At 37.2% G+C, this 19,990-nt stretch overlaps 1 protein-coding gene across 1 annotated transcript; it reads left to right on the top strand.

Moving 5' to 3' along the window:
- The first annotated feature begins 1,772 nt into the window (after positions 1 to 1,772).
- On the top strand, positions 1,773 to 18,866 carry LOC114308668 (protein ALTERED PHOSPHATE STARVATION RESPONSE 1). Its single transcript, XM_082865958.1, has 4 exons — positions 1,773 to 3,120; positions 4,422 to 4,603; positions 12,346 to 12,569; positions 17,838 to 18,866. Exons 1-4 carry the CDS (start codon positions 2,055 to 2,057, stop codon positions 18,625 to 18,627), a joined length of 2,262 nt encoding a protein of 753 aa, XP_082722084.1. The 5' UTR covers positions 1,773 to 2,054; the 3' UTR covers positions 18,628 to 18,866.
- Positions 18,867 to 19,990: the final 1,124 nt, after the last annotated feature.

Consider the following 19,990-nt stretch of genomic DNA (forward strand, 5'->3'; position numbering starts at 1 on the left):
CTCAGATTTGATGAAAAAAAAAAGTGAACCATTAGAGATGCTCTTAAAATATTACATAATCATACTTCGCACCGAATAACCACTCCATTAAACATGAAGTTGAAAAACATCCCGATTTGAAAATCAATTAGCTTTCATTTGGGATGTAGGTTAGTTTTTGACTTTTTGATTATTTTAACTTGAGACTATAAAATCTCGTTTGGTATAGACTTTTTATTTTTTTGATTTTTATAAAAAAAAATAAAATTATTATAATTTAAATATAATATTTTATCTTATTAAATTAAAAAGTCTATTTTTTTTTTATTAAAATAATCTCAATTCAACCCAAACCTTCATAACAAAAATATAAGTTGAAATAAATCTAACAACGCTGCTACAGAGCCAGAATGGACGGTGGCCCGAATGGCTCAAAAAGTGTTCTTCCTCTAATTTATGGTACACGTGGAACCCGCGTGTGCTGGTTTGGAGATCACACAAGTGAAATGAAAAATAAAACAGAAAAGAGAGGAAATAAGAGAGGGAGGGAAACCAGAACAGAAAAGAGAGGAGAGAAGAGAGAGAGAGAGAAGGAAACCAGAACGAGAAGAACGACGAGATAATTCTAGCTTCTTGATTTTTCCTTGTTAAACATTCACAAAATGATTTTTTCAACATTCACAAATTCCCTTCTTGTTCTAATGTTAAACATTCACAAATTGATTTTTTCAACATTCACAAATTCCCTTCCTGTTTTAATCTAATGGAAGATGTTTAATAGAGAGTGTGATTCCAGAATAACACAAAAAAAAAAAAAAAAAAAATTCAAACAGCACATCACAAATTCACTGGAGAACATTGTTCAGTACTCCGGCAGTGAGGGAATCGGGCGTGAGAGTGAACTTGTGAGAGGAATATCCCGCTGACCACCAAGCACGATGACAATCCTTTCCACAGTACAACTTTTCGGCGTTATTTGGAAGGACAGAGGAGGTGAAGAACAACAACTTTCCGGCGTCATTTTGAAAGATAGACTCGAATGATTCGGAAGAACGATGACAAACAGAGTAATGGAGAGACACAAAGCAACATGGAGAAGTTTGACACTATGTTTGGGAACTTAGGAGAGAAAAGAAAAGAAATGATTATTTAAGTTATAAGAGAAAAGAAAAGAAAAGAAATGATTGTGATTTCTCTCTTTTTTGTTTGGATAAAGAAGAAATAAAAGAAAAGAAATGATTGTAATTTCTCTCATTCTTGTTTGGTTAGATTTCATTAAGAGAAAAGAAAAGAAATGATTTTATGATATATTATCAAAATAACCTTTTTATATTTTTAATTATTTTATTTCTTTTATTTTTATAGGGACAAAATTACTATTATGAAAATAGTGGTTTTTTTCCTCTCTCAATCTCTTTACTTTTAGGAAGATTGAAAATGAGACTTATAAGAGAAATGCATTTCTCTTAATTTCTTCTTATTTCTCTCTACTTAAATTATCCAAACAAATAAAAAAAATATACATATTTTATTTTATTTTTTTTTCTATTTAAATTACTCAATCCAAATATAGTGTGAAAATTTAGGTATAACACCGAAAAAAGAGAGGAGAAAAGAGAGGAGAGAGAACGAGACATAGGGCGTGTGAACTTACACGTCGAGCCGTTCGAGTCCTGAAGCTTTTTCCTAAATCTAAATTAATTAGACTATTTAAATAACAATGTTAGAAGATTATAATTTTTGTAGTTATAATAATTCAAAACTGTTAAAATAACATCATTTTAAGTGTAAAATATACCAAAATAATATCATTTTAACAATTTTAAATCATTATAACCACAAAAATTGTGCCAGTTAAACATTTTTCCTATTTAAAATGACAAATGATTCCCATTTTTTTATTTCTCCCTTGTCTTCTCCGAACGGAAAGCAAAAGAAAGCTCCCTCTATCTCTTTATCTAGCTGTAACGATCACCCCCAGCTGATCCAAGTCAAAATTCTCTCTCTCTCTCTCTCTCTTTTCGGATTCTGAATTACCCAAAATCAACCAACACCGCCTTTGTGAGTGAGCCCCAATGGGATGCACGCAATCGAAGATCGAGAACGAAGCAACGGTGGTCCGATGCAAAGAACGAAAGCAGTTCATGAATGAAGCAGTGTTGGCTCGTAACGCCTTCTCTGATGCTCACTTCGACTACACCATCTCCCTCAAGAACACCGGTGCCGCCCTCAGCGACTACGCCCACGGCGAAGTCCGAAATCCCCTAGCCGCCTCCCCCTCCGCCCTCCCCCTATCCAACTTCGAGCCCATCCGCCCTCCTCCCCCTCCCACCACCTTCCCTCTCCAACGCGCCGCCAGCATGCCCGAAATCTCCACCCACAAGTCCCACCCCAAGCTCTCCGATTCCATAATTGAGGAAGACGACGAAGAAGAAATCGACAATGAAGAGACTCACAGCTTGAAACACAGAACTTCTCGCAATAGGGGCGGCGGTGGTGCCAAAAAGGTGGGAGGTGAGGGTTTAGCTCCGCCGCCGCAGACTGATCCGGAGGCGCCGCCGCCTCCGCTTCCGCCGCCGACTGATCCGGAGGTGGCGCCGCCTCCGCTGCAGCAGCGGACCGATCCGGAGTTGGTGCCGCCTCCGCCGCCGCCGGAGTCGAAAGGCATGACTTGGGATTTTTTCTTTTCGCCCATGGAGAACGTACCTGGACCGAGCTTGGCGGAGGTTGATGAGGGTAGGGTTGAGAGGGAAGAGATTGAGAGGAAGATGTTTGACGAAAGGTCTAAAAGAGTTGAGGTTGTTGATGGCGATGGTGATGGTGGAGTGAAGAGGAGTGTGAAGAAGGCTGAGGCTCATGTTGAGGTTGAGGTGGAGGTTGAGGCTGAGGCTGCTGAGGTGGTGACGGAGAAGGTGGCTGAGCCACCACCTCCGCCGCCGACAAATGCTGTGAAGAAAGGGAAGAAAGTGGCTACCACAGAGGGTAAGAGAGGAGGGAAGAGTGCAGCGAGCGTTAATTTGCTGAAGATATTTGGCGAGCTTGATGAATGTTTTCTAGAGGCATCAAAGTGTGCTCATGAGGTTTCGAGGCTGCTTGAAGCAAATCGGTTGCATTACCATTCCAATTTTGTGGATAATCAAGGTATTAGGCTTTATTTGCTCATAAATTTAGAGTTTTTTGGTGTTTGAGAATTTGAAAGATCCTAAATTTGAAGCATTGGTGGGACTTCATACAAGTTCTTTGAAGTTTGACATGATGCTGTGAAAGCTCCCCCCCCTCCAAAAAAGAAAAAAAAGAAAAAAAGAAGGCTTCTTGCTGAATCATTAACAATTGAATCTACAAAAATCACAAAAAAGGGAAAAATTGACAACAATGTTAGTTGTATTGCAGAAGTTTACTCTTAGGAAAGGAACTTAATTTATGTGCACTGATAAGTTAAGTCTGAAATGGATTGGAAATGCTAGTGTTTTTCTAGCCCTGTTATTTATGGGAATGATAGGTGGACATCTGATGATTCTATTGAGAAGGAAACTGGTGATGCAACACACAATGGTTAATTTTTTTTTTTTTTTTTTTTTTTTTTTCTCTTATATTGTTAAACAATGTGCATTTTTTGGGGGGAAGATAAGTTACTTTTCCAGAACCATTGTGTTATAATAGAATTTTCGCAGCCTGTAACACATGGTTACCAAGCTGGGAAGGCCCCTTTCTAGATATTTATTGATTTACAAACCTACCGTAGGCCCTATGGGGAAGGTTTTGATTCATTGCTCAGATTTGATCAGCTTGGAGTTTGTTACGAAAGAGATTCCTTTATCAAAACCCCCGTCTTTTTGGCTGACCACCGTGATTCCCTTTATACAATCCATCAGGCAAACAGCGGGATCATACAATACTTATATAACACACAATTCAAATGTGAATGTACGAGATCATCAAATGTGGAGGAACTTCGACCCCTTTTCATTTAGTTTATAGGCTTTCAATCTCCTCCGAAGTCCGTTCTTCTATCTTCACAAAAGTTACCTGGGTCTTTTGAATATTATGAAACAATCTGTTTGGCATTTTTTAAAGAACATAGATTAAATGAGCTATGTTACATGGGCTTCCCCTGTTTCATGTTATTTATGAAAAGAACCTACATTGTATGCTGTATGAAGTGAATTCCAAGTTTCTTGGTATGAAATACTGGTGTTTCTTTTCTATTTTATGATAGCATGGGCATTTTGTTATTATATTATCAGGGGAATTTGTTATTATATTATCAACAAAAAAAAAAAAAAATGATAGACCTTTTCCGATAGTATTTGTTAAAACAAAGCATTTGAGATATCTTCGGGGAATTTTGGTCACTGTTCCGTAACCTCTTTTTCATAATAACATATTTCCGCAAATGATTTTTTATTGCTTACAGTTCAATTGCTGTGATCTTTGTTTTGTAGGACATACTGATCATTCTGCAAGGGTCATGCGAGTCATTACTTGGAATAGCAATAGATCTTTCAAAGGTTTACCCAATGCTGACAAGGGGATGAATGACGTTGATTCAGAAGAGCATGAAACACATGCAACGGTGCTGGATAAGATACTAGCGTGGGAGAAAAAGCTTTATGATGAAGTGAAGGTACGTTGTAGCAATTTGTTTGATTGAAATTTCACCTTTGTCCTTATACTTTTCTTTTTTGCAATGATTGATCATGATTTAGATTTTCTGTTTCTTATTCTTATAACGATTGGAGCTTTAGCTTCAGTGAGATAGATTTAGTGCATTTCTTTCGATTCTTTTTCTTTTCATTTTTCTTCTATTAAAGTGTTACCCTTTTTGAGCATCTAAGTTCTTAAAATGGCCAAAAATTTGATGCTTTCATTTTGAAATATTGGGCTTAGCAATATATTTTCAGCATTTACATATTATCTCTGGTTCTCAGTTAACATTGCCATTTGTTTATCCCCCCTTCATTTGAAAGAAGAAAACATGAAACAAGTTTATGTTTTTTCCTTTAAAAACATATCTGTTTCGTCTTTTTGTTAGTCTAAATGGTACTGTAAAAATGTTGCTACAAAATCTTTAATATCTGAAGTGTAATAATTTTTTTTTTGGGGATAAGTAATCAAATTTTATTAGAAAAGTATCGAGATGATACAAAGAATGCAAAAAAGAAAATTTATAAAAGGGCTTAAAAAGAACTAACTAATCAAATCCTTCACGAAATCTACAAAAATCAAGACATCAGGATCAATCGAACCCGTAGCCCAACTATGCAACACCAACAAAAGCCTACTTTCTAACCAAGGAACTGAATGACACATCCTGAAAGCTACGCTTATTACGCTCCAACCAAATCAACCAAAGCGAATAACGGAACCAAGCCTTTTGACGCCTTTTCCCAACCCTAACCCCGCTCCAACTCTGCAAAGCACCCATCACGAACTCCAAATGCACCCAAGCTATGCCAATCAGAGCAACAATCAAGTTCCACAGTTGAAACGCAACCGGGCAATAAACAAGCAAGTGATCCACCGTCTTCTCATCTCCACAACACATACAACACCAAATCACCAAAATATGCCCCAGACAAATCAAGTTATCAATAGTTAGAATGTGGCCCAGAGATGCTATCCAAATGAAAAAAGCAACCTTAGAATGCGAACCCGTATTCCATATGCACTTACAAGGAAAGATAGCACCGTCACTACCTTCAAGCACACTATAAAAAGAAGACACCGAAAAAAATCCTTTAGATCTCGAACAATCCCACACCAAAGAATCCCATCCAGGCTCCATCTCCCCTATGCTTCACTCTATACAAGAAACCCAATAGCTCCACCAACTGATCCACCTCCCAATCTTGAATGTCACAACGTAGATGGACATTCTAAACAAACAACTGACCCTGCCTAACCCTAACCGAAGCAACCATTTCCTCTCCATCAGTAGCAATGGCATAAATCAAAGGAAATGCTCGCCAAAGTCAAACCACCACACTACATGTCATGCCAAAAATGAATCCTATCCGCCACTGTTACTTTCAACCGAACCCTATCCCAAAACTCCTTCCACCCCAATCAAATCCCTTTCCATAAACTCAGGCCACGAGATTGGCCAACTCGATTTGAGCACCCCCCCTCCCCCCAACCACCAACTGCCAGACCATACTTCACCACCACCACCACCACCACCTTCCGTCACAATTTCTTCCTCTCCTCCACAAAGCACCCCAATAATTTCCTTAAAAGAGCCTGATTAAACATAACCAGCTTTTGAAACCCCAAGCCCCCTACCTCCTTGGGACTGCAAATCCGCTCCCAAGGTGCCAAATGATATAATGAAACCCCTCTCTCCCACCATCTCATAAGAAATCCCGTTGCAACTTTTCTGACCGCTTAGCAACTATCACAAGAATCACATGAACCGATATAAAATATGTCGAGATACTGGATAGAACACTTTTTGATCAAAGTAATCCGCCCCTCTTTTTGACAAGTACTGACGCTTCTAACTCGCCAACCACCGTTGCACACGGTCCACCACCCCATCCCACACCCCCTTCACCTTAGCAGTAGCCCTCAAAGAGAGCCCCAAATAAGAGACCGGCAACATAACCACATTACATCCCAACATTGTTGCCAATGCTGGAAGCTGCACCATCTCACTCACTAGAATCAATTTTGACTTCGCTAAGTTAACTCAGAGCCCTAGCACAACCTCAAAGCATAACAAACCACATCGCAGAGATGACCAATCTGACTTGCATCCGCATCACAGAAAATGAGCGCATCATCATCATAGTAGAGGTGAGAAACCGCAAGAGTAGCAGGACCTATGAAGCACAGATACTTAAAAAATGGAGATGTATTCGTATCGGATACTTATCCGATACCAATACTCCTTGGATATTCATGAATATGTATCAGATACTTCTTGAAAGTATTGTCGGATACTTCTTAATTAATTTTTTTTTATTAATTTTGGAGTAATTGGACACTTAATCTTGAAGTATCAGATACTCGAAATCACATATTACTTCTAATTCTTTGTTTAGTTTTTTGATAAGAGGAATATAATGAGAGTTGAAGTAATAGAATTTGTCAAATTGATGTATCCTTATTGTCTCTCTCACTTCTCTCTCGCTCTCTCACGTTTCTTCTCTTTGCTCTCGTTTTATTTTTGGTGTTGGCATGTAAGGATGATGTTTAATTTGCATTTTCTTTTACTTTTAGTTTTGGATGTTTTATGAATATTTAAACACTCTTAGCTTAGTAAGAATCTGTCTTTTTATTTATTAATTTACTTTAGGTTTTATTTTCATGTATATTACATTATTAAAATTATAAAATATATATATATTTTTTAACGAACGTATCCCTGTCGTATCCCTATCCTACTTTTTAGATTTTGGCGTATCGCCATATCCGTATTCCCGTATTGTCGTATTTCGTATCTGTATCCATGCTTCTTAGAGCAAGACCCCTCCCCACCTCAAAGCCTAATAGCAAATCCCCTTGAACCGCTCTATATAGCAACCTACTTAAAGCCTCCACTACCAAGATAAATAGTAAAGGAGATAAAAGGTCACTCTGCTGCAAATCCCTCCACGTAGGAATGAACCCCGCCAGCATCCCATTGACCAAGACCAACATCTGCACCGTGAAGATGCAAAACTGAACCAATCTCCTTCATCTATCCCTAAAATCCATCCTTTCTAGCACATACAACGGGAACATCTAATTCACATCATTATAGGCTTTCTCAATATCCAACTTACAAATAATGCTCGTCTTTCCATGTTGAAACTGCGAGTCCACACACTCATTAGCCACAAGCATCCAAAATTTGATGCCCACCCACAAAAGCATTCTGAGACTTTGAAACCACTCCCTTCAAAACAACCTGAAGCCTAGTAGCCAAGACTTCGGCCAATATCTTGTAAGCACTACCCAGAAGACTTATCGGCCGAAAGTCCTAAATATCCTCCGCCCCTCCTTTCTTTGGAATCAAAGCTATAAAAGTCGCATTACGGCTCTTATCAAACTGTCTCGTTAGATGAAACTGCTCAAACATGGCCAATACCTCCGCCTTCACCACACCCCAACACTGTTGGAAAAAAGCAATAGAAAAACCATTAGACCCTAGCGCCTTATCCCTAGGAATACTCTTCAGAGCACCCAACACCTTCTCCTCTGTGAACAATCTCTCCAACAACAACCCAACCGCCTCTGAGATAGTGTCAAAAACAACCCCATCCAGCCTCGGTCTCCACATCTCCCCCTCATCTCGAAATAAATGTCGATAAAAACCACTATACGATTCCTAACATCCTCCTCTGTTGACAGGACCACCCTATTAACACACATTTTCCCTATTTGATTCGATTCAACCTCGGATGAGCATTGGCCATCCAATGAAAGATTTTTGTATTAAGATCCCTATCTTTCAACCACAAACATCTAGATTTCTGATGAACCCTTCTTGTGAGCAACCCACCTATACGAGCAACCCATCCATACTCCTTCCGAGCCCAATTCAGAAGGGACAAATCTGCTTCAGAGAGACCCCTCTCGTCTTCTTTCTCATCCAACTCCTGCAATACTAATGGGCCTTCTGAGTCTCTAGACGACCAAACACTTCCAAATTCCACTACTTCAAATCAAACTTGAGAAGTTTCAGTTTCTAAGCTAACTGACAGCTAGGCATACCCACCACATTGTAACTATCCCACCAGCCACCCACCTTTTCAACAAAACCCTCTATTTGTAGCCACATATTCTCAAAACAAAATGGTGACAGGGCCACGTTTGACCCTTACACTATCCAAAAGAACTGGCTAATGATTAGGGTGGAATCATGACACGAAAGGCATCCGTTATGAATTAGTGTTGGGAAAATCTCTATATTTTTCCCTCCTTGTGTGAATAGAAAATTGGCAACAAACCACAAATAACAAGCAATAATATGGCTGAAAATTAAAGGCAACAAAAATAATCACAAGGCACCAAATTTACGTGGTTCAGCAAAGTGTCTACGTCCACAGGTCTAACTCTGAATCAAACTTCCACTATAAAATAATAAAGTCACAAGAGATCATCTCTAGTCACAACTAGAGGCATACAATCATCAAGAGAATACTCTTGGATCACTAATAAACAATTATATTATCATCACAAAAGTGGGTTTCAACAAAATCAACAAAGGTAAAAAAGTTTAGTTCTCACCAAAGTGGATATCCCAAACTACCAATCTGAAAGAGCTTTGACGAAATTAACTCTGATCGAAGTGTAGAGCTTGCTTTCGTGAACAACATGCTAGAATTTCATTAGAATCGGGCAAGAGTTGTACATCCGATCCTAGCTTCAAACATGGAAGAAGACTTAACCTTTTCTCTTCTCTTTTTGGTCTTTCTCTCGGTTCTCTCTCTGCTGCTAGGAGCTTCTATTTCCACACCCCTATTCCTCTTTGTGCACATCCTTCTTAGTTCACACACTTAAAAAAATATATATATATATACTCATTACACACACTTCTATTCCAATTATACACCCATATCTAAAGTATACACACATAACTTTCCAACACTCTCAATCCACACAGGGTCAGCATCCACATAGCTATGCCTTGGTAGGAGAAGCCAACTAGTTCCAACCTCCATTGTAGTCACGATTGAGAACTAGGGAATTCCATTGCAGTCTCCTACACAGGGAGAACCAACTTGCTTTCAACCTCCATAGAAGACCTCCATTGGTTCATTGGGAAGTACAGTATCAAATTAATATGTAAGGTTTGGAAGTATAGTTTGAACCAAACACATTGATTCGGAAGTACAGTGTTGAACCAACGTGTTCGGATGTTGAAAATCGAACCAATATGTTTTGTTCAGATGTTGAAGGTCGAACCAATATGTTTTGTTCGGATGTTGATGGTTGAATCGATGTGTTATTTTCGACCCTAGTTTAACGAACGGCGGAGGGGGTGGCGTCAATCGTCTTCTTAAGAGAAGGGGGTGGCGTCGATCGGCTTCTCAAGCGGAGGGGGTGGTGGCAACACAACACCACCCTCGTAACCCCCCACTTCACGACGCAACACCATCGCCGCCACAGCTCCCACCCCTTCGCGATCCTCAATCCGCAGAGAAAGAGAGAGTTGCAAATGGCGGGGTGAGGGAGGGGTTTCGATTCGAGAAGAGGGGGACCGGGGGGGTGGTGAGGCAACGGAGGGAGGGACTGTGTTGAGAAAGGGGACAACCGAAGGGGGTGGCAACTAGTAGTGGGGATAGTTAGGGTTAGGGTCATGGTTAGGGTTTTGGTTGAAGAAGAAAGGGATATTATTTCAGAGCAAAAATGTAATAAAAAAATATCATTAAGCGTGTGGAAAGAGGGGAAGTAGTGTGTGCAAATAGAAGCTCCCTCTGCTGCTGTATATCTTAGAGACAAAATGTCTCTTTTGTCCTTTTTGTTTGACAGGTACAAACTTAGCTTCCATGGGAAGCTTCACAAGATAAAATAAATAAAACATTTGACTCCAAAAGGATTCTTTGGCTAAGTTTGGCATCCCTTAAAAAAGTTAAAAAGTCAAAAAGTTACTATCCTATTTAAATCATATCACCTCTCTACCATATCACGTCAAACCCAACCAATATTTCATAAAAAGTAAAAAAGTGCATTTATTTAGATCATCCCAAACAACCCCAAAGCCCCCCAATTAAGGAGGGAAACCACCCAACAATTAGAAGGGTTTGTTTCTCCATCAAGATTTCATAATAAGGGAATTGTTCTGCTCTTTTTATCATGCCATTGTGTATCACTCACCAAAAGAAGTGATAAAAGGGCTGACATTGGAGAAATAGAATGAGCTTTAGAATCATATTACAACTTTTGTTAATTTTTAAGGAATGATTGCCATTAAAGTTTTTTCTTATAAACGGTCATCTGATCCAAAATTGTTGTTGAGCTGCAATATCTTGTATCTTTGACTTCACAAGAATCTTTTCAAGCATGTGATGGGCAATTAAATGCGCCATTTTTTCATCCATATATAAAGAGAGAGAAATAAAAAGAGTGAACGAGGGAGAAGAAAGGAGATGTGAGAGGGAGGGCACATTGTGTTCTAGCTTCTTAATCAAAGGAGAAGAAAAGGGGGATATCTAAGAGAGATATAATAGAGAAGAAAAAGAGAGAGAGTTGTTCCATGGACGTAATTATTTTTTTATTGAGAGAGAACTGTCCTTCCTCTGTTTGGTCTTTTGTGCGTTTCAATGGTGTACATCCCCGTGGATGTTATAGCATACATGATTAGGCTTTAGAGTGTATACTGTTTCCCCCTCTCTGAAAAGTTTTTGTTAATAATAGTTTGGCTTATAAAAAAACCTTGTATTGGCTTGTCTTGTAAGTTGTATCTTATATTACAAGCTACACCTTAGTGACATATGCTTATATGTCATAAACAGAATTTGATTATTATCTGATATCTTATTTGAGGAGCACCACCTATGGGTTGTGGGATGCTATCTTTATGTGGCTTTTATGCAGCTCTATCTATCTTATTATCTGTATGCTTCCTGTTTAAGCCATTGTTCCTATAGTGTGTGAGCTATCAAATTTTGATTTTACTCCAATGCATCTTCTTTGCAGTAATTTCTTGTGATTTTATCACCTTTCCTGGGTACTACAACACGTGTGATAGTTTTACTCTAATCCATGTTCTTTTCAGTCATTCCTTGTCATTTTTTCGCTTCTCCCATTCCGCAAAACATCTTTTTAATGGTGCCTTTATGTCTTTCATGGTCATTACCGGGCCAATTTTGTAAATTCACCTTTTTTGTTTCCTTGTTTCTAGTAGTAGTTTGTTTAATTGATTCTCATTTCGAATATTTTCTTACTACTCATCTTTATTATATATATACATAAATATATATATATATTTTATATTGTATCACTGAAATTATTGGTTTTGTTTATATGGTTGATTATCATGGACAGCAACCCACTGTGGCTGTACTTAGTTTTAGATTTTCACAGCTAAGTTATTTCCTCATTAGCTTAGGCATATGGTGCAGTATTTGTGCTAAGACATGGGCTAACTCATTTTGGAAACCTTTGGATTATTATGCATTCTGCCATTTTCTTGTTTTGCATTATTCCGAATTGTATTAATAAATCGATGAAAATGGGAAGTGCATATAGCAAAAAACTCAATTTTCGTGTTGCTATTTGTTTATTAATAATTAGCAAAAGGTGTGCATTGAAGGCTTCATGGTTTAGTTATCTTCATAGTACCCTGTTTCCATCATATACATTCAATATTCAATCATAACAATGAAAGCCCTTGGTTAAAGCTGAATTTTTGTTGTTTGCTGACTTGATGCTTAACAGATTGGAGAGCAGATTAAGCTTGAATATCAGAAAAAAGTTGCTTCACTAGATAAGCTGAAGAAACGTGCTACCAATATTGAAGCAATGGAGAAAACAAAAGCAGCAGTAAGTCATCTGCATACAAAATACACTATCGACATGCAATCCATTGAATCAACTGTGTCAGAAATAAATCGTTTACGAGATGAGCAATTGTACCCAAAACTTGTTGCACTTGCTGGTGGGTAAGTTCCAATTCAAGGGGAAAAAACATATTGGAAATACATTTGTTTGGAAAGCATATGGAACTTGGCTTATTTTTCTAAATTTTGAATTGTTCTTGATATTGTATGTTGTTTCTCTTCTTTTCATATGAACTTTGGTACATCTAATCTCTGCCTCCTCTTGCTTTTTTCTTTTTTTCCTCTTTCTTTCTATGGAACCACTTTACTGTGTACTTTATTTGTAGCTTGGATGCCTCTCCTATCCAACCTAAAGCCCCTTTTCCTTTGTACTTTGTTTAGCACTTCTTATGTCTTCCTTTTGTTTCCCTTTGTTTGATGTATAAAGCTTTCAACAAGGTGCAACCATAGTACTAGTTTTTTTTTTTATAAAATCAGGCATGTTAACGAAGTGATAGCAAAACTATCCTAGAAACTTTCTAAAAACAAATACTAGTTTCTGGGGATTCAAATTTGAGCCATAAGAGCTTCTTTTTACTCTTGGCACCAAGTTTATTGCCTTTACATTTGCTTTGTTAAGATTCTTGGCTACAACTAAAAGTCTATAGTGTCTCGGTCCCGGGGACACTTTTGGCTGGTCTTATGAGGACTTTGCCAACTTCCACTGTGTTATTGTCAATTAATAGGGAATTTAACTCCAAACTCCCAATTATTGCAGCATCTTTTGCTAGACTATATCTTGTCTTAGCCTTATTTTGTCTTTCCTTAATATCACTTCAGCGGTATGGCTAGATTGACTAGCATTTTTTAGCAAAATGTGTCTGGTGTCTGATATGTTGCAACACCGAAGAGTCTTGTTAGTATGTTTCAGTTGTCGTTAGACTTAACCTGGGTAGATTTGTATTGAACTTCTTGATTTACCCCATGGTTGGTACCTTGTTGCTACCATTGGAATGGAATGGCCAGTGCTTGTGTTTGTACCCAAAATAACAGCCCAATGAGGGTGTGCCACATGGGTAGGAAGAAGCTGTGAGGGATGACCAAGAAGTTGCTAAAATAAAGGGGGGGGGGGGGGGGGGGCAATCTTGGTGGGTCCATGAAGCAAAATATAAGAAATTTAAGGAAAGCTAAATTTAAAGAAGTGATGATATTTGGACATTGGCATGATTTCAAATAAAGACTAATAGGAATCTTATATAATTATGTTTCTAGTATTATTAGAATCTTATTTTATGATTATTTTTATGTTTTCTAAGATTTTTAAGTCAGCGTATTTAAATAATTTTCATATTTGCTGACATGGGTTGTAGGGATCGCCCATGGGTTGTCTTGTGGGTCAAGTTATTTAATTGGTTTTTATTTATATTTCTTATTTGGTCTTAAATTGGTTTTGAAAGTCAAAAGTAGTTTTGGTAGTTTTCTTTTCCAGTTCTAGTTAGTTTAGGAAGTCTCTTAGTCCTATACAAAGCCATGTAATGTTTCTAATTTCATAGAATTGATATTTTAGAGAATTTTCAGAGTTTTTGAAACTTCTTGATTGTGTGATGCAATCAAATCCTAAGTGTGATGCCTAAGAGATTCTATGAGTGATTCCTACACCTATCTTCTTCGTCTCTTATTTTGTTCACTTTTAACAGCCAAAAACACTGTTCACAAATCACTGTTCACAGCCTCATAATTGCCCCTAAGACAGTGCCACAATCTCATTTTTTTTTATACTCAAAACTCTTACCCCTTTATCACCCAACAGAAACCCTTCAAAACCCTAGCCAATCACCCCCCAATGAATCCTAAGCCCTTCCCTACCTATTAGCCTTCAATTTAACCCTTAAAGCCCTAAATTACTTATGGTTAGGCTGTCAAATATCCTCTTCTTTTTTTTCTTTTTTTTTTTTTTTTAATTTTTAAATCCACCGCTGTCCTACATCAGTCCAAGCTGGTGCATTAAAATGAGAAGAGGCAGTTAGGCCTGCTGACGTAGAATGAGGTAGGAGAAGAGAGGGAGAACTCAAAAACAGCACTGCCTAAATCTCTCAATAATATTATTCCAAAACTTAAAATTTCAACGGAAATCCTAATTTTTATAAGCAACAAGAAACCTAATCAACTAATATCTCTTACTAATTTTTATTTAATTAAAACTAAAAGCCATCAATTACATTTATGGGACCAAAAGGTCTTCAGGCCCATGGGTTTACCCTAGGCTTCCAAATCCGAAAATTGGCAGCTGTGCTATCACCTGCACTCATATGCACTAACTCAGTTGAAATGTTTTTTCCTGTCCTGACACACCTGTGCTATACTAACACGCAGCCAGAAGTGTTTTCTTCACTTCAATGGAAACAACTTGTAGAATAAAGCCCCCCAACAGTTATTTCACCTCACATCCTGACACTGTTAGCTTCATGGAACTCATGCTGCCATAGGAAAGCTTGATCTGGTGCTATGAAGCACGGACACCTTCCCGGGGCCTACATATCAGTGTCGGACATGCTATGGACATGTGTCCAACACTCTCCCTAGAGTGTCCCTTTTTTTTTTGAATTTTTTTACAGGTGGACACATTTTGGATACGCTCGGACACATTTAAGACACTGTGGGGTATAAAACGTAATTTCTAAAACTTCTAAATGGGGCCAAACTGTAAAAAACAAAAACCGACAAGAAGAGAGAGAATCGAAGAAGGAGAAAAGAAGAGAAGAACAGATAAGAGAGAGAGAAGAGAAAGAGGGTGAAGAAGAACCTAAACCTGTTAAAACTCGAGGGTAAAGAACCAGTTGAAGCCTAGAGCGAGGTATGTCCTTCGTTCTTCTTCTTTGCTTCGTTTTTCTTCTTCTTTCTTTAGTTAACAGGTCGTCTCTCTATTTGTGTGTTTTTTGGCTCTCTCTCTCTCTCTCGTTTTTTTCTCAGTTCGCCTCACTCCGTTTTTGTCTCTCTCCCCTTCTGTTTTGTTTGGTCTCTGTTGTGTTTATATATATATATATATATATAGAGCAATACTGGGTGGCCCAAGAGGGAGTTTGGCTCGAATGGCTCGAAATTTATCTTGCCAGTTGTCCGGGCAGATGTCTGGCGAGGAGGCTGACATCCGCGGTCGACAAAGGTGACAACCGCGGTAGACAATTTTTCACCCGGTCGTCCGGGCGGACGTCCGGTAAATAAGGATTCGGGCCACTCGAACCCCTCCTTTTCGAGCCCTCAAACATTTCTGATATATATATATATATATACATATATATTATTCTCACTTTTGAGAGATTAAAAATAATTTTTTTTTAATCTTTTTTTCCTTTTTCTTCTCTCTTTGATGAGAGATCAAAAATATCTTCTTTTTTTTTTTTTTTTGGTTTTATAACAAAACCCTTTTTTTTTAATTTATATCTGAGCCCCTCTTTTTTCCCTCTTTTAATTTTTTGTTATGAGCCCCTCTTCTTTTTCCCTCTTTTCATTTTTTCTATTTTTTTTGGATATTCTTGTTTGCTTAACCTTGAACATATATAAAAGTAATTATTTTTATTTGTTAGAAAAAATCAATTTGTTGAATATGTTTTATTGAATGTGTGTATTAATTATATTGTTATTGTAATTTCATAGGAACCAATTTTTTATTCTTAAATATGGCATTTCATGTTAAAGTAATGAAATGTATATTTCTTTTAATTTTTTTTTAGTGTTATTTTAAATTTTTAATTACCTTCCAATGAACTTCTTTTTTTTTTTTTTTTGTTCTTTTTCTTTTTCTTTTTTTTAATCAATTTTAGACATATAATAAATAAAAAAATTATATATATTGAACGTGTCCCCAGCGTGTCTATGTTGAAAATTTGCGTCTCTGCATGTCTGTGTTTTGTCCATATTGTGTCCCGTGTCCGTGCCTCATAGATCTGGTGTGTTCTGAATCTCCTCTTTGACTGGAAACTATTGCTGCCCAAAAATTCAACCGACATTATGAAATTTAGGAAGTTTAAATCATTATCTTTCATGTTTTCCCTGCATACAGATGATCATTGGTTATCCATATTCCTTAGATTTTATTTACAGTTTTTTCCTCATGTGTTCACTTTGTTGATCGGATAGTATTATTGAGATGCTTTATGGGCGCCTCGTTGTATGCAGATTGTGATGATCCTCTTCAATGGATAATTAGTGGAAATGGGAAATTTGTAGCCAGACCATTTTACTAGGTGCTGAATTGCCGGGTAGAATGGACTTCCCTTGAAAGGGTATCTGCCATGTTAGGATGCCTTCCAAGGTATCCATTTTTTTTTGGTTTAGGCTGTAGCTTTAGAAGCCATCACAACCGTTTTCGACTTCGGTTGGTGTTGCATGCGCAAGATTGCTATGGAGATATTTCTATATTCTGTTGTTACTAGGGAGCTTCGGAATTCGATTTTTCTCATTTTTTGGATTTACTTGGTGATGCCTTTTCTTCTTAATTTGTTGAGGTGTTGGCATCATGGTTGTATTTAGGGAAGAGTCATGAACTCTTGGTTGGCTGCCCCCCTTTGCCTCATGAGGAAATGTTTTGACAAGAGAGGATAGGATATGCTATGAGTATAGCTTATCTCGGTAAGGGCTCAGGTTGGCTTGGTTTGTCAAGTTTAAACAAGCTTGAGTCAAACTTTTAGGCTTGTTTTATAAACGATCCCAAGCTCAGGCCTTGCAAAGCTCGGGTCAACTCAGCTCATTTGTAACCCTACCTATAAAGTAAATCGAGACAGTTGTTCCTAGATTGAAGAGTGGTATGCTTTGACTTTTCTGGTTGTGTTGAGTGACGGGAAGTCATCTAGATTTGGTGTTATCTTTTGTGGATTTTCTAGATGACCTGGGATCGATGGAAGGAACTTAGTTCAGTTGTTCATGATTTTTGAAAGATGACTTGGATCTCCCATCATCTTTCTTTCAGCTTTATGTAGATATATGTTGCTATATTTGTTCTGCGCCTCATTTGCAGTGAATATGCCTTTCCGTACATATTATATTTATGTATAGTGCAGAAACATTGAATTATTGCTGAACTTGTTATGTACATTATTTAAGAAATCTGAAAACTTGTTTAGTAATCTTGTAGGAATTACATTGTGAAAAAATCTTACTTCATCCCCAATAACAGGTAAAATCTACATGTTAAATTTTGAAGTTTAAAAGTATTTGCAATTGCAACTACTACGAAAAACAAAACCTGCATCTTGTACCAAGTCTTCCTTGCATTATGTTTTAACAAACTCTTGTAAGATATAGATATGTATATTATTTATATATTTCATTGCTGGAATATCTAGCAAGTGCATGTGCTACAAGAAACATAAATATTTTTGTGTACTCTGGCAGGATGGCTTCAATGTGGGAGACCATGCGAATACAGCATGAGAAGCAGTCGCAGATTGTGATAGGATTAAAGTTGTTGGACATCTCGCAATCACCCAACGAGACCAGCGAGCACCATCATGAACGGACAGTCCAGCTGTGGGCTGTTGTCCAGGAATGGCATTCACAATTTACAAAACTCGTGACCTATCAGAAGGAGTACATAAAATCTCTCTACAATTGGTTGAAACTGAATCTTGTTCCAATAGACATCGACTTAAAGGAGAAGACGAATGTTCCATCCACTCAATATCCCCCGATACAAGCTCTCCTACGTGCCTGGAATGAGTATCTTGAAAAGGTTCCTGCTGACAATGCAAGAACTTTTATAGGCAACTTTGCAGCGGTCGTACATACAATAATGCAGTATCAGGTAGAGGAGATGAAATTGAGGGACAAGTGTGAGGACACACGGAAAGAGCTTACACGCAAAGCCCGACAGTTCGATGACTGGCAAAATAAATACATGTCGCGGAGGACACCACCTGATGAGATGGATCCGGACAGGGCACAAGATAAAGATGTGATCGCGGAAAGGAAGTTAGTAGTGGATAATGTGAATCAGAAGATGAAAGCGGACGAAGAAGCTTACCAGACACAGTGTATTCAAGTTAGGGAGAAGTCATTGACGAGTCTGAAAACCCGACTGCCAGAGGTTTTCCAGGCAGTGTTCGAATTCTCTCGTGCTTCTTCAGATATGTACAAGAACTTGTGGTCCATTTCACAGTCCGGTAAGCTGAATGAGAGCTTGTAATCAAATTTGGTTTGTGTGCATAGCTATATGCCTAAACCCGAACCTATATATATTATATTGCATAAAATTATATTTATGTTGAGTTGTCTTCGTAAATATTTAGATAGACAATATTACCCTGATCGTGCTATATAAGAAAAATTATGGCAAATCGGACTCATTTTTATACAATTGTATATTTGTATAAGAACCGTATGTATGATTGTTTGTGGTTTTTAATTTGTATTAAAATTTAAAAATAATGTTTTGTTTTTCTCTTTTGTTTTGTTAGAATATTCAAAGATTGTTTATTGTAAACATTTATTATTGGGTTTTTTTTTTATTAAATAAAATTTTAATAATGCAAGATTAAAATGGAGGTTATGTTCACTAATTTTCAATATAATGCTAATTCGAATCTCAATTTGAGTATTGGTTTGGTATTGCATTTAAAAATTTGAAATCTGTCATAATTGATTTGGTTTTAATAATATTGACCTAGTTTTAAATTTAGTATTAAATTGAACCAAACCGATGCGTGTCCATCACTGCTAATGTGATCAAGTATAACTCATGAGGTAAAAAATTTCAGATTTTTTTGAATATATTTTTCTTGTTTGGTTAGCTTGTACCGAGTGAAAAGAAATAGTTAGGGAGAAATTAAATTTTTTTTCCCCTCAGTTATAATACATAATTAGAAAAGTTATTCAGAATTATATATATATTCACAACTGACTAACTTTAAATCCAAATCCTATTTCACTCACTTTTCATGTTAAGTTTTCATGATAATTAGAATTATTGTTTTAAAAAGGTGGGAATATTTAGGTGTCTCCCCAACTAGTGGAAAACTGTGGGGAAAATCAAGGTGCAATGCATTTTTTTTAAAAAATATTTACTGTCCTTTCTCCCCTCAACTTTCTTTCTCAACCCCCTCAACTTTCTTTCTCAACCAAACAAGATGAAGGAATATATTTTTCTTACATTTTTTTTTTCCCCTTCCCCTTCCCCTTCTTACTTCTTCCGTCCCAAAATATTAATCCCATATTTTATTTTTCATTATCTCAAAATATTAATCCATTTTCAAAAATTAAGGACCAAAAGAATACGAATTTCCTATTTTGCACTTTTTTTAAATTCATTAGTAATATTTTTGAAGTGCAATAAATGTAATACTAAAGGTAATTTAAAAAAATTAATATGTTAATACTAAAAAAAATTAAAAAAGAAAAAGAAGAAGAAGGAGAGGAAGATAGAATCCCTAAATGAGACTAATATTTTGAGATGGATGGAGTACTAATTACCATTATTGATCACAGTAATTTGATTAATGTGAGTTATGACTGATCTCCAAACATTACTCAGATCAAAACACATCAAATAT

Source organism: Camellia sinensis, chromosome 4 (assembly GCF_055761805.1).
Source record: "Camellia sinensis isolate YWXY chromosome 4, ASM5576180v1, whole genome shotgun sequence".
Taxonomy (NCBI): Eukaryota; Viridiplantae; Streptophyta; class Magnoliopsida; order Ericales; family Theaceae; genus Camellia; species Camellia sinensis.

Bases quoted from the DNA above. Each gene is read 5' to 3' on its own strand.
- LOC114308668 (XM_082865958.1), top strand. From the start codon at position 2,055: ATGGGATGCACGCAATCGAAGATCGAGAACGAAGCAACGGTGGTCCGA. The intron at 4,604-12,345 runs GTACGTTGTAGC...GATGCTTAACAG, and splicing joins AGCTTTATGATGAAGTGAAG to ATTGGAGAGCAGATTAAGCT. The intron at 12,570-17,837 runs GTAAGTTCCAAT...GTACTCTGGCAG, and splicing joins CTTGTTGCACTTGCTGGTGG to GATGGCTTCAATGTGGGAGA.